The sequence below is a fragment of the Bombyx mori genome, chromosome 17, assembly GCF_030269925.1.
Source record: "Bombyx mori chromosome 17, ASM3026992v2".
NCBI classification, from domain to species: Eukaryota; Metazoa; Arthropoda; class Insecta; order Lepidoptera; family Bombycidae; genus Bombyx; species Bombyx mori.
The window spans coordinates 10,976,055-10,990,707 of NC_085123.1; the positions used below are offsets into that span (position 1 = coordinate 10,976,055).

The 14,653-nt window shown below is 35.4% G+C and overlaps 1 protein-coding gene across 2 annotated transcripts in view; it reads right to left on the minus strand.

Moving 5' to 3' along the window:
* Nucleotides 1-10,708: 10,708 nt before the first annotated feature.
* Nucleotides 10,709-14,653, minus strand: part of LOC101743856 (extracellular serine/threonine protein CG31145) — a 122,092-nt gene continuing 118,147 nt past the window's right edge. For both annotated transcript variants that reach the window (XM_038016694.2, XM_004932460.5), the window contains one exon: nt 10,709-14,024. In XM_038016694.2, coding sequence (XP_037872622.1) covers nt 13,835-14,024 — 190 coding nt within the window. In that variant the 3' untranslated portion in view covers nt 10,709-13,834. The remainder of the gene's footprint in view (nt 14,025-14,653) is intronic.

The following is a 14,653-nucleotide window of genomic DNA, read 5'->3' on the forward strand; positions in this document are numbered from 1 at the left end:
CTTTTAGAGTATGGATTTGTATTTTATTTAAAAAGGAGTACATATATAAAAAAATTCATTTCTAAACTACCTGTGAGGTACAGGATAATCCGTGTAGTCAGTAAGCATTAATGTTTTAAAATGATATTACATATGTCTGTCAGTGTACGCGCATGACGCATAAGCCACTGGATAGACGTCGGGTAATACTTTGCCTGGGCACTTGTTTCTTATCCAAAAAAGTCACGTTTTCTCCATTTAGTACCTATAAAGCTATTAAAGTTTAAAAAATTACGCGCTTTAACGGTAACACAAGACTGATGGCGGTATTAGTATTCTGAATCGCGCTATGATTGTTACATAATGTAGATCAACTCACCCAGACGAAGGCACAGCTATTCACTTAATAAGTATCGAGATCCACTTTGTAGATACACCTATTGTAATAAAACACGGCTGTTTCTAAAAGTAAACCGCACTTTTTATATTTAAAGTGAAGAAAAAGAGGTCAGTGACGATACATATAATCTGAATGAATTATTCGAATTCGAAGTGGAAAAGTTTCGCATGAGAATAATGTACGTACGTTCGCTTGTTCAGGAGCTCATACGTTACAGATATCCGGAATCTACACCATAACCGTAAATCCTTAATAGTCATTTTAAGTATGAACGGAAAATTTTTGAAGTACGACTTCTTTGGAAAGTTTTGAAGAACCATTTAATCTCTTTGTCAGATTATACGGTGCATTCTCTAATTGCGCAATCTTGTGATCTTGAAACACGATTTATGTTCTTGCGGCCTCTTCTCAGTATAGGGGCAAGGGCGGATTCAGCTTTGGCGCCAGGAGGGGGTCACAGTCAAATTTTCGATGCGCTCGTTCCCAAACGCTTGCCATCATACAAAGTTATTATATTATATTAAATTAATTAAATATTGAAGGTATATAGTTACATAAAATTTGTATAGTGACAAAATATATAAATAAAATCATTATGTTCAATTAGTGGTTCACCTAAGTCCTGGAACCAGCTCAGGGGGGGGTCATGACCCCATGACCCCCCCCCTGGATACGCCGTTGTATAGGGGTGAGAATATTGTAGGCCTTGGGAATTTTTTAAGTGACTTTCCACCGTCTCCTAAGATGGCTCACCGCTTGGGGTCATCGTTACATTTTCTAATGTCAGAAAGAGAAGGAAGAGGTCATGGTATCCGGCCTTTGCTGTCTAATCACAAACGTACTAAAAAAAACTACGAAGATAAGAAAACAACATTACAGTTTTAAGTCAAAACTCCCCTTATTTAAAACTATCATCGAAATTTCATCCAACAAAGAACATAGAATATAAATATCAATTTTTAAGACAGGTTTAAAAAAAAAAAAAAAAAAAACTGATTACTTCATCATTTGTGCATTTAGTCTTAGAATATCGTCAACAAGCACCATACCAAGGTCTAATGGAGCAATGCTTTGTGGTAGCAAAACACCACCCTGCCAGCTTAGCAAGACCCTTAAATTCATAACGACTTCTGCGTTGCTTAATTCATAATAATTATATTTAAAATTTGAATTAATATCACTCAGTCTTATCGTAATATGAGAAACAATCATTTTAACTCGATCCCCTAAAATTTCCATGTAAATGAATATTGAAACGCTGCGCTATCACGGGTACATATCTTTAATAACCATAAATCTGCAAATCGAACCTCCCAATTATTTATTGCCTAGAAAAAAATCAGGATACCAATTCAGTTTGTCAAATAGCTTTGTTTACAAAAAAAAAAAACCTTGATTCTCGTTACGTAGATAGATGTGCAGCTAGCATAGAATTTCAGTTATGGTTTCAAATAAAAATATTTTTATCCACATAAATATTTTGTTATATTTTGTGTAGGTTGTATGACATATGGTGTATTAATAATGATTGGCCTCACCATCCTACGAGTTTTTGTCTCTAAGCAGTCATACGTCCCTATTCGTGCAGCAGAATTAGCGTTATTTAAGATAATTCATTCAACTCATTTCAATGTTTACAGAAATAAAAATGGGTCTAATGTTTTGAAACAATTCACTTAATACACAGCTACGTGTTGTCAAATTGATTATCCAAGTCTTCAAGTAGATAAGCTCAATGACAGTTTATAAGTTTTCATAGTAGTCTTATATATAAAATTCTCGTGTCACAATATTAGTTACCATACTCCTCTGAAACGCTTTGAACGATTTTTATGAAATTTTATATGCATGTTCAGTAGGTCTGAGAATCGGCTACTATCTATTTTGCATACCCCTAAGTGATAAGGGTTGTCCACCCCTAACGTTTATTTTTTATTTGTTTGACAATTTTTTGTTTGTTATAATGAGGCGTTATGTGATTGTATGAGGTTCTGTTATTTTTATATTTCCTCATCGTTCACAGCGCTACATGCCTCTTTCACTCATTTACCACATCTTTACACACTTACAATATATATTTTTTCTATACTAGAAATTCTCTAGAAATCTTATATATGGCAAAACGTTTGCCGGGTCAGCTAGTTTTTTTTATAAGATTATTTACAAAATCAACGTATTCATAGATGCATTGAAGTAGATACACCGGCTTTGTTATATCCGTGTTAGTCTGCATGTTGGCTCCAAATTTGTCGATATTCCAAACTGAGTAACGTAATGTCATCGATATTGTGATTTACGATCGAGTGCCGTCGTTTACAGTACAAGCCTCATTTGTAATAGCTTTAAACAACAATAAGTGGACAATGCCGGTACAGGACTGTCAATGGACACGTTGTTCTCAAAGTGAATTGCCGCCGTCCTATATGCGATCAGCGATAAATCGTACGCAAACAATAGCTTACAGCGCGCCTGCCTAAAACGTGCACCATATTCCGCTTACCATATGCGATGGCACGTTGGATTTGTTCGAGCGTAGAAATGAAATCTACTGTCTTCTTTAGTTCAGTGTGCTTAGTGAGAGTTTTTTAACGTTCTCGATAGCGTAAAAGTTAGCCCAATTTTGTATGAAGTTGGAACAGCGCCCCTAGCGGCAAACGTAGGCAAACGATCCATCCATACAAATATCAGTTAACTTTTACGCTATCGAGAACGTTAAAAAACTCGCACTAAGCACACAGATACTGTTGAGTCGTCACTCATGAATGGATGAGTGTATTAAAGGCACAAGTAAATAGTTTATCTGTTTTAGTAGGTAAAAAGAAAAAGCGATAGTGTTCGCTTGTACATTTTTTTGATTTTCTTTTTGTTCCTTGGATAATTCTAAACTCCGCTTATCTTCAATGATGGTTGTATATCAGACACTTTACACAAGCGTCAATAGCTACAGTGCAAAGTTCAGTTTCAACTGAATGAGATGGATGACGATTGTACGTTGTGATAACGATCAAACAACAAACATAATATTTAACAATGATTTTATTTATAGCAGATAAATCAGCTTAAAAAGATTATAAAACTATCTAACGTGGCTTTCATTCATTGATTCAGTACCTTGAGTGCAAATCTCTTCCATAAAATGTCACTATGAACGGCAACTTCTTAAACGCTGTTAAAGTCATTTTATATCACAAAGTGAAAAAGTATAGTCCAAACGTGCAATAAGTGCGGAGAAAAAAAATCTCATTTAAAATACTTTTATGATATTAGTATTAGTCAGTATCGATGGTACCTAAGTTTAGAATACACTTAAATCATAACTCCCTCGTTATCTTTGTAATTAAAGGTACGTTTTATTTGGTTTTAGCATCAACAGTTCGATGTTGTTAAATTCAACTTCAATTTAGCTTACTCCATTCAAATAGTGGAAGAAGATTTTTTTATTAGATTTTATTCCATATTTTAAATGGATCTCTTTTAACGTTGCAAAAATATCGTTTAAACCAAATATCCTTTGAACCCTCAATACGATTTATGATAAGAAGAATTATCGAATAACACACAAACACTATGTCAAGAAGCCTATAATATTTTCGGGTTAGCGTCGAAGTTTGGGCATACATACATGTATAAATCATTTGGTTTGTGAATTCGAACCATGCTGTTTGGACGCGCCTGCACTATGTCAAAAGCCTGTTGTGATATATTGCAACCTATTTAAAACATTTTAAGAACTGAATGTGACTGTTAGAAAAAAAAGCTAATTCCCTATTTTAGTACTTTTCTAAATCTAAATAATTTTACTCAGAGATGTATATAATGAAGGAATTCGTGTTTTAAAACAAAAATAGGATGTAAAATATTGAGGCCTATGAAAGTATTGATATTTAATATAAATAAATAAAAAGTTATTGAAACAATAGTTAATAAAAACATCAAGGGCTTATGCAATTGTTTTGTGGTTCGTTATATAAAAACACATCATCGGACAGGGTATTATAATAAATTGAAAGAAACAAGTCAAATACACTATTTTACAAACACTTATAATGTTCTGAATGTAAATAGGGGAAGAGAAAACTATATACACACAGTATACAGTATAGTATAATATAAAAAAAAGGTGAAATAGAATTTCACGCACTAAGAGATAGCAAATATATTCCAAAAGTACAACCCGGTTACATTATCTCTGGACCTGGCGAAAGGGAAACGGGGAGAGGCTTCACATTCGAGTGAAGTCCAGAGACACTATCTCTACCGAGCTATATTATTGTAAACTATACATTAAATCGGCGCGCGAGTTGATGTCGACTGTCATCTCGCGACACTTGCGCATGACTAAGATGTGCCCTTATTGCATGCTACAGCCTTAATAATAAAATAACCAAAACAATGCACATATCACTCAAATATATCTCTCTAATAACAGAACTTATTATTGCCCACTACAAAATTACCAATCACATTCGAATTTGTACGGTCAGTTTATCGAACCGATATTATCTGAACTTCGTTCCTGAAAGTTACAGTTTGATCTGCACCTGCAGTCTGCAAGTTGGCGTTTCAGTTCGATAGCTTGTTAGGAAGTCATGTGTTCGACAAGTGTGTAAATGATCGCTATAATAAACTTTCGAATTGTACAATACTGTTTAAAATCAGCCGCTTTATACATTGTGTATAACCTATGGTCTTTTATATTGTAAAGCAGCACAGAAAAAAGTATATACTGAAGAACATAGACAATAAATTTGTAGGAAAAAGCTCATACTTTAAAATCTGCGTAATTACTGGTGGTAGGACCCCTTGTGAGTCCGCGCGGATAGGTACCACCGCCCTGCCTATTTCTGCCGTGAAGAAGTAATGCGTTTCGGTCTGAAGGGCAGGGCAGCCGTTGTAACTATACTGAGATCTTACAACTTATATCTCAAGGTGGGTGGCGCATTTACGTTGTAGATGTCTGTGGGCTCCAGTTACCACTTAACACCAGGTGGGCTGTGAGCTCGTCCACCCATAAAAGCGATAAAAAAAAACTGTATTTATTTTTATTATACATCTTGCATTGACATTTGTTTGCAGAAATTTTCGAAAAAGACTAAAGCAAAGCTTAAAGTAAAGCTTTGATTAATCGCACTGTTTATGTTCGAAATAGTGAATAAAATGCAAAGTGAAAAGATGTAATCAAAAATTCATTTCAAGCGTTCACGAACATTCCATTGTTCGGAGTGCTATGAAATTGTGTAAAGCGAAATAATTTAAAAATTAATTAGGAGCACAATTAAAGTATGACCTTAACGCTGGGACATTCGGTCGGCAATTTGTCGTTCATTATGTAAATGGGTGTTTGTTAAGAATACATTGATTCTATTAAAAGTTTCCAAAATTCAATCTTTCGAATTAAACGATCAGCATTCTTTGAATTTGAAAGGAAATGTCAAGGCTGTCAAGGGTTATGGTCGAAGTTTCCCTGCGCGATTGAATAAAAACTAGAAGATTTACAGGAGAACCGATATGGTCTGGAGAGAGCGAAATTGAAGTCACAGAGGTAGGGAAAAGTGCATGTTGAACAGATGGCGTTTGGGCTGAAGGGGTTTTCAGTGCTACCAAAAAGAGCTGCATGACAGAATGAGCTCTAACTATACCGACGTCGTAGTGAAAGCCGTCAAAATCTGCAGGATCGACCGTGGCAGAAAAACATGACGATTTTTTTTTATTGCTTCGATGGGTGGACGATCTCACAGCCCACCACCTGGTGTTAAGTGGTTACTGGAGCTCATAGTAATCTACAACGTAAATGCGTCACCCACCTTGAGACATAAGTTCTAAGGTCTCAGTATAGTTACAACGGCTGCCCTACCCTTCAAACTGAAACGCATTACTGCTTCACGGCAGAAATAGGCGGGGTGGTGGTACCTACCCGTGCGGACTCACAAGAGGTCCTACCACCAGTAATAAAACCAGTAAATAAATCTCTGTCTAGATGCGGTTCAGTATTACGCCCTATAATGACGGAAACAAATCAATTCGGTAGTGTATCTAAACTAGTGCATTTTTCATATTGTTTTCTCCATCATTATCTCTTGATATTTTTTTCTGTTATTTGTGTAGTATCTCAATTAAGAGAACCCGAGAATAGACACTTAACTTCTAAAGTCACGGTCGGGCTTCGCTATCGTATTGTGCCTAATGAAAACAGGACCAGGAAAGGTATTTAGTGAAATTTTTCGTATTTAGAAATTGTAAAACTCAATTGTATATACTTCAGAGAGTACATAAAAGAAAACGATCTCGGATGAAAACGAAATTAAAGTCTGAGAATTATAATTAAAGTTAATTTTCGACTGGTCACCGTTACGTTGAAACCTGACGGTTACTGTCGCTCTAAAAGTCGTCGTATTTGACGATAATTCGTTTTGCTAAACTTCGGCGACCGACTTTCAATTATACGAATTCCAGTGAGCGGAAATGAGTCGGCTCGTCTAATCTATACATTTAGATTATTTATTTCGGAACTGAGGATCGAATTTTTGCTTTGCATTAATATTGAAAATGATTCAAATTCGCCGTTTAAATTCAATGGTACGACTTCTTGTGAGTACGCGCGGGTAGGTACCACCACCCTGCCTATTTCTGCCGTGAAGCAGTAATGCGTTTCGGTTTGAAGGGTGGGGCAGCCGTTGTAACTATATTTGAGACCTTAGAACTTATATCTCAAGGTGGGTGGCGGATTTACGTTGTAGATGTCTATGGGGTCGTCCACCGATCTAAGCAATAAAAAAAAATGTCAGCCAACTTAGCGCGTACTGACTACAGGAGTTATGAATAAGACAGAGTGGAACCTACCACCTCACCTTGAAATTTGAGGTAGAACCCTCAATTCCATAGCGGCTATCCTTCAAAACGGACTGACTGACAGATATAGCCACCTGAGTTGTGTGCGGGCAGATTACGATACCTTACCTCCGGCAGGCCTTATCGAATCAAATTTGAAATATTTATCTCTCATCCCTTATTATTTCTCTTATCACCTTCCAGATATGTAAATTCTGAAAGTACCAAAAACAAATCCAATCTAAGTAAATGACGGGTAAAAATACTTATGCAAGGTTTTAATTAATTTCTATTCATGCTTGTAGACCGAAGCGTATTAAAGTAATTTAAGACTTTTCTTCACAGCAGAGATCGTGTGCTTATTTGATTTAATTATATTTGATCTATGAACAGAAAGGGTTAATTAAATGGCTAGGACAAAGAGAACGTTTTGATTTCCGCATTTAGTCTAAGAGCAGAATAAGTTGAATTTTGAATGCTTGTTTAACTAATATCATTACTTCTTTTCTTTTAAGACCATCAATGTTCTCAATGCGTTAAATTGTATATATTATTATATGCTACCACATAACAATACCTCTTTGTATATGAAAAGTTTTATAAGTACCTAACTAATAAAAAAACTTGTGGTTTGGAAATTTAGAACAAAAAATAAAGAAAAAATTACAAACGAATCCATTGAAGCGTTTTTTATTATTATTTTAAACCAAAATTTACCTATTTTTATACCATATGTCTAGATTGACAAATAATTATTTTACGTAATCTGCTGTGTAATAACTACCCAAATTAAATTCTATTAAGAATCTTTTCTTTCATAATGTATTTCAACTGATAATGTTTGCGGCTTGCAAATCATTTCATGAATTCAACAGGCGATAATTAGGTACAACAGTCTTTTTTTTTCTGCAGTCCATGACACCGTAGCCTTTCAAATTATTATTATTATTTTAGCAGCATAAAAGTAATAGCTTTGAAGTCGCCGTGGCCTAAAGTATAAGACTTCCGGTGCATTCGCATCTTGCGATGCACCAGTATTCGAAACCCGCAGGCAGATACCAATTTTTCTAATTAAATACGTACTTAACAAATGTTCACGATTGCCTTCCACGGTGAAGGAATAAGATTGTGTAATAAAAATCAAAGCCGCAAAATTATAATTTGCGTAATTACTGGTGACAGGACGTCTTGCGAGTTCGCACGGTTAGGTACAACCACCCAGCCTGTTTCTGCGGCGAAGCAATAATGCGTTTCGGTTTGAAGGGTGGGGCAGTCGTTGTAACTATACTTCAGACCTTAGTACTTATATCTCAAGGTGGGTGACGTCATTTATATTGTTGATGTCCATGGGCTTCGGTGACCGGTTAAGGCCAAGTCGCTCACACATATAAGCAATAAAAAAATGCAAAAATCAATCGTAAAACCAGTTCATTTCGTGTGGAGTTATGACGTCATACAACGTGCAACATAACGTGTATAACTTTCATTGTTACCGCAAATGACTATTGAGATTTCCATATAAAATGACTCACGCACCCCTTAGATAAATATTGTTAATGTTCACAAGCAGTCCACCGAATCAATTAAAACAAACGTGTGGCACTCGGGAACTGCCGCGGTAAAGTTATTACATAGCATTTTTTATCTACTTATGCAATTATAATTAGACTGTGATAATTTAATATTAAAACAATAATAAAACAAGACCACGCTATATTAAACATTAATAAAAGCAAAACCTTAACTGTCCTCTTCACACTCATAAGCTAGACCGCGCGAGAGAGATATGGGCAGACTTTTCATGATGCACATGTAGTGTGACGTCACGCCACGCGCTTAATCACAAACACTACACAAGCGCAACGTGTGAATGTGTTGAACGCGAGCGACATGGTAGGCGGAGTGAGGGGTGTTAGGTTTTTTTCGTTACGGAATTTCGTGATTTGGTCGCCGCGCTCAAGGCCCGCGATAAAAGCTATGCAATAGCTTAAAAATTTGTTGTAATTTAAAGATGAGTAACGATATCCGGCAGCGATTTAATACATGACAAAACTACCGAAAGCCCATAAAATGTTATATGAAATATCCCTACTATTCATATTCCAGTTTTTATAGGGGGACGGACGTATCTTGTTTTGTTTAGGTTTTATGCGACATTTATGTGACGTCGCCGCCGCAACGCCGACCCCGGGTCATCCTTTATTTTACATCTTATAATTTGGTTCATTGTGTTATGCGATTTGTACTGTTCTCTTAGTGGTAATGCAATCTTGTTGATGATTGAAGGAAACTGAAATGAAATGAAACCCGCAAAATTATAATTTGCGTAATTACTGGTGGTAGGACCTCTTGTGAGTCCGCGCGGGTAGATATCACCACCACCCTGCCTATTTCTGCCGCGAAGCAGTAATGCGTTTCGGTTTGAAGGGTGGGGCAGCCGTTGTAACTATACCTTAGAACTTATTCTCAAGATGGGTGGTGCATTTATGTTATGGATGTCTATGGGCTCCAGTAACCACTTAACACCAGGTGGGCTGTGAGCTCGTCCACTCATCTAATCAATAAATAAAAAAAATCAAAAAAAAAACATGGGAAATTATATTTTGTTTCATATACACTTACATTATCAGCTGGTGGTCACGTATGATACCGTCTTTTGTTATTTCTGAAAACAACACAGTCACGTGTTTCCTGAAATATATCCGTAGTAAATAGTTTACACTTTTAACTTCAATATTTAGGTAAATTTTTTTTATTGCTTAGATGGGTGGACTAGCTCACAGCCCACCTAGTGTTAAGTGGTTACTGGAGCCCATAGATATCTACGACGTAAATGCGCCACCCACCTTGAGATATAGTTACAACGGCTGCCCCACCCTTCAAACCGAAACGCATTACTGCTTCACGGCAGAAATAGGCAGGGTGGTGGTACCTACCCGTGTGGACTTACAAGAGGTCCTACCACCAGACTATTACCAGAATTATTTTTTGAGTTTTACTCGCCACCTACTTCCATTAGTCTTAACTCTTAAGTAGGCAGAATACACAACGGCGTCCATACCAAAACATTCTAAATGCTTTAAGTTACTTTATGTTTAATGTTACTTCATAAAAACTTTCTATAATTAGCACACACTTGGTGACTTCTTGACATATAAATATGCAAATTAATATCTCCTACGATTGAAGGCAATGTTTTCTAAAAAATTTATTTCTAACATAATAGTACCTACAAAATTTGATGATTTTTATCTCTATTATTTTTGATTTTTTTTTTTTGAAATTGCAAATGTGGCACACAAAAAAATATAAATTGTCGTGGGTTCGAATTTGCAGAAGCGTCTCCGTGCGATGTTCAATGAATGAAGTTCACGGATGAAGTTGACCCAAAAGTTTTATTGTATACGCGCTCTGATTTTTTTATTCATCGTTGAGTATTTATGAATAGTTTAATAAACGCATATCACTTTTCATTTGAAAATTTCAATAAAACACAAATCATTTAATAATCATTTAACTTTTTAATTTACAAACAGTCAACAGAAACACACAAACAGTCATCGCGATACACAATATATTATAACATAATCAAAAATTTCATTCTTACACTTTAACATTTTAGGTACGTCTTTGGCAAGTCGACTCTTTTTCCCACAGTTTTTTTTTTCATTGCGCAGCCTTATAAAGACATCTACTGTCTATAGTCTATACAAAATTATGCTATAGATAATACAAAATTAGTTTAACGCTTCCCCTCTTTTTCACACTCAACACAAGTGAGAGGGACAGTTGACAATTTAAATGACAATATTTTAAATTGAAATAAACAGCGAATCGTCGGTATCAAATCAAAATCTGTTATGTGCAAAAACTCTATTTTGAATTAACGAGTAAAAACATTTTCGTATAAAATTTTATATGAAGTAGAATTTTTAAGAACTATATCAAATGAAAGCTATGGATAAATATTAAAGCTATAGACACATAACAGTTTTTTTTTATACGGCGGATAGGGCTATGAACTATACGAAAAGGTCAAAAAGTAAAAATCTCAAAAAGTGCACATAGCAGATTTTGGTTTGACAACGACATAATGTTTTTTATGAGTCCAACAGACAAAAGGTCATGCAATCGAAATGATAAAAATCTACTGCCGTTCGCGGAGATCAGTAATACGCAGGGCACAACAAAATCGCGATCTAGGAATAAATATAGCGAGTTCATACTTAGTGAACCTTTCAAATAAGAACACGCCACTCAAATCGGCTGATCTCTAATAAAGCTACACTGTGCTATGCTATGCTATGATATTCCCTTCTGCAAAGGAGTCTTAACTATTCATAGGATTTCATTATACGCTTAGCTATGCTGAAGTTCATGATCATCCGTGGCCGCCCGCCTTGAGGTAATCCGAATGCTTGTTTACCTTCAAAGTCAATAAAAGTTGTAAAAAAAAATCCCATAAACGGAACTTGTCTTAAGCTTTTGAAAGCCCCTTACAACCGACACGAACGTATTAAAATCTTGTACAAATCATTTATGTAGGCCTTTTTACATGGATTCATACAAGTCTCTTGAATACGAGAAAGTGTACTCCCGCGCGAATTACGTACAATATTCACAACTGTTCGAAAAATTAACCTCGTAATAATCATAGGGCTGGCAAAATTAATTTAATAAATTCTCCAAACATTATTCCTAAAAATAATACAGAACATTTAATACATCAGGACACCGTACTCCAAATTCATTATAATTTTAAGGTTCTACATTTTATTTAATAGTCATATTTAATAACTAAAACTACAATAAATATAATTGAAAAACACTAAACAGATTCAAATCATCCGAAAACTAATCAAATTAATAGCAAAGCGAAATAATAAAGTGTTTTTTTTTCTTCTTCTTAATCTTGATTTTATGAAATTGTTTATCATCCAGGGATAAGCCGAAATTACTTTTAGATGAATTTGTACATCTATAAAAAGTTTTTTAGTTTACTAAAAATATCCTTAGATTATTTATGGAACTACATAACGATTATGCTTGATGTAATTTGCATTGATATACGCTAGCTAGCCTCAGAGATTATATTCACTTACAAAATTACGTTCAGACATCGCGTCTGAAAACATTATCACATACAGCAAGTAACTGCTTAATAAAGATATGTGCTTTCTTGAGCTGAAAAGCTATGGTAACATTGTACAAGCAATTATATATAAGTATATATTATGTTTAAGATGAATTAATCTGAACTTAAAACTTAAAAAAAATTGCATTAAGTATGTACAGCATGTTTGCACGATTATCATTATCGCCTCTTATATTTAAAGAACTCGTTTAACTTTCAAAATATTCAGAAAACACACAAACACTAACACACTAACATATATTACAAAAATACAAGATGCCGTTTTTTATTTTAAACAATTTAACAAAACCTGTTTATTTTTCTATTTCTCCTTATAAAATGTTTCATCCGTACAATTTGGCTACTAAATGGCTAACAGGCATTCATAAATGGAATGGCTCTTAATTATTCTGGTATAACACATTTACATTTGGACAATCTTTGGCACGAAACCTTAAGTCTATGAGCGGGACCAAAGACACTTTGTAGTTTTTTTTTTTTTAGATTAGTCTTAGATTTCTTTTAAGTCACTTTAAGTCACATATAAGAGAGTTAGACTAGCCAATCGTTTTCACTGATTGCAACGCCCCTTGCCGTATCACATAAGCGTAAGTTTCACTTCGACTACACAACAGTGTGCTTAGTGCGAGTTTTTTAACGTTCTCGACAGCGTAAAAGTTAGCTGATATTTGTATGGAGTGGGATCGTTTGCGTACGTTTGCCGCTAGGGGCGCTGTTCCAACTGCATACAAAATTGGCTTAACTTTTACGCTGTCGAGAACGTTAAGAAGCTCGCACTAAGCATACAGTTCTAGCGGTCATACGAAGTCGTTTATTTCGTTTTGGAGCGGATTGTTGGCCTTCTCGACGCATTTACGGATCGCGTCGAGAACTATTACAACCCTTCTGTCTAAGGCTTGGAGGTGTGGCTCCCAGAGTATAGGCGACACGGGATCTATCTTCATTGATTCGCGTAGAGTGCCTGATAGAGGTACGCCATTGACGAATCTGAAATTTTAATTTGGTCGTCACTTGTATTAGTCGTGTCGTCCGTGACGATGAAAACTGTAAAAAATATTCAGATCGTCGGAAATAATATGACAAAAAAACAACACGATATTAACCCGTAAAAGTAATTATTATACTCATTTTACTTTTTGAAATCACGGATAATTTACCTAATAAATATTCTCATGTTAATACATTATATACATTTTGTAAGCTAAACACGGCTAGCCAATCGTTTTCACTGATTGCAACGCCCCTTGCCGTATCACATAAGCGTAAGTTTCACTTCGACTACACAACAGTGTGCTTAGTGCGAGTTTTTTAACGTTCTCGACAGCGTAAAAGTTAGCTGATATTTGTATGGAGTGGGATCGTTTGCGTACGTTTGCCGCTAGGGGCGCTGTTCCAACTGCATACAAAATTGGCTTAACTTTTACGCTGTCGAGAACGTTAAGAAGCTCGCACTAAGCATACAGTTCTAGCGGTCATACGAAGTCGTTTATTTCGTTTTGGAGCGGATTGTTGGCCTTCTCGACGCATTTACGGATCGCGTCGAGAACTATTACAACCCTTCTGTCTAAGGCTTGGAGGTGTGGCTCCCAGAGTATAGGCGACACGGGATCTATCTTCATTGATTCGCGTAGAGTGCCTGATAGAGGTACGCCATTGACGAATCTGAAATTTTAATTTGGTCGTCACTTGTATTAGTCGTGTCGTCCGTGACGATGAAAACTGTAAAAAATATTCAGATCGTCGGAAATAATATGACAAAAAAACAACACGATATTAACCCGTAAAAGTAATTATTATACTCATTTTACTTTTTGAAATCACGGATAATTTACCTAATAAATATTCTCATGTTAATACATTATATACATTTTGTAAGCTAAACACGGCAAATTGGATAAATCTTAAGTAACCTCAAATTTTTATTTTGTATTCAATTAAATTGTTTCGATATGTTAAATATTTACGATATCTGTGATGAAGTCCTTGTGATAACAACTGCAACTGTTACTATTAATAGTTCTGTGGTGTTTCATATTTTATGTCGTAACGTAAACACTGTTCGCGATTACATTACATTTGGCAGTTAATTTACACCAAACTGTAAAGGCATTGTTTGTGGTGTGGCTACGCTTGAGCCAGAAGATGCCATTAAATTATTTATCAAAAAAAAAATATATATATACTGTAAGCTTGTAATATAGATATACAAAGTACCGGTAGTACGTTTTATTTTGCACCAAACCAATAGAAAATTGTGTATGTTATAAAGCTCACAGCCCACCCGGTGTTAA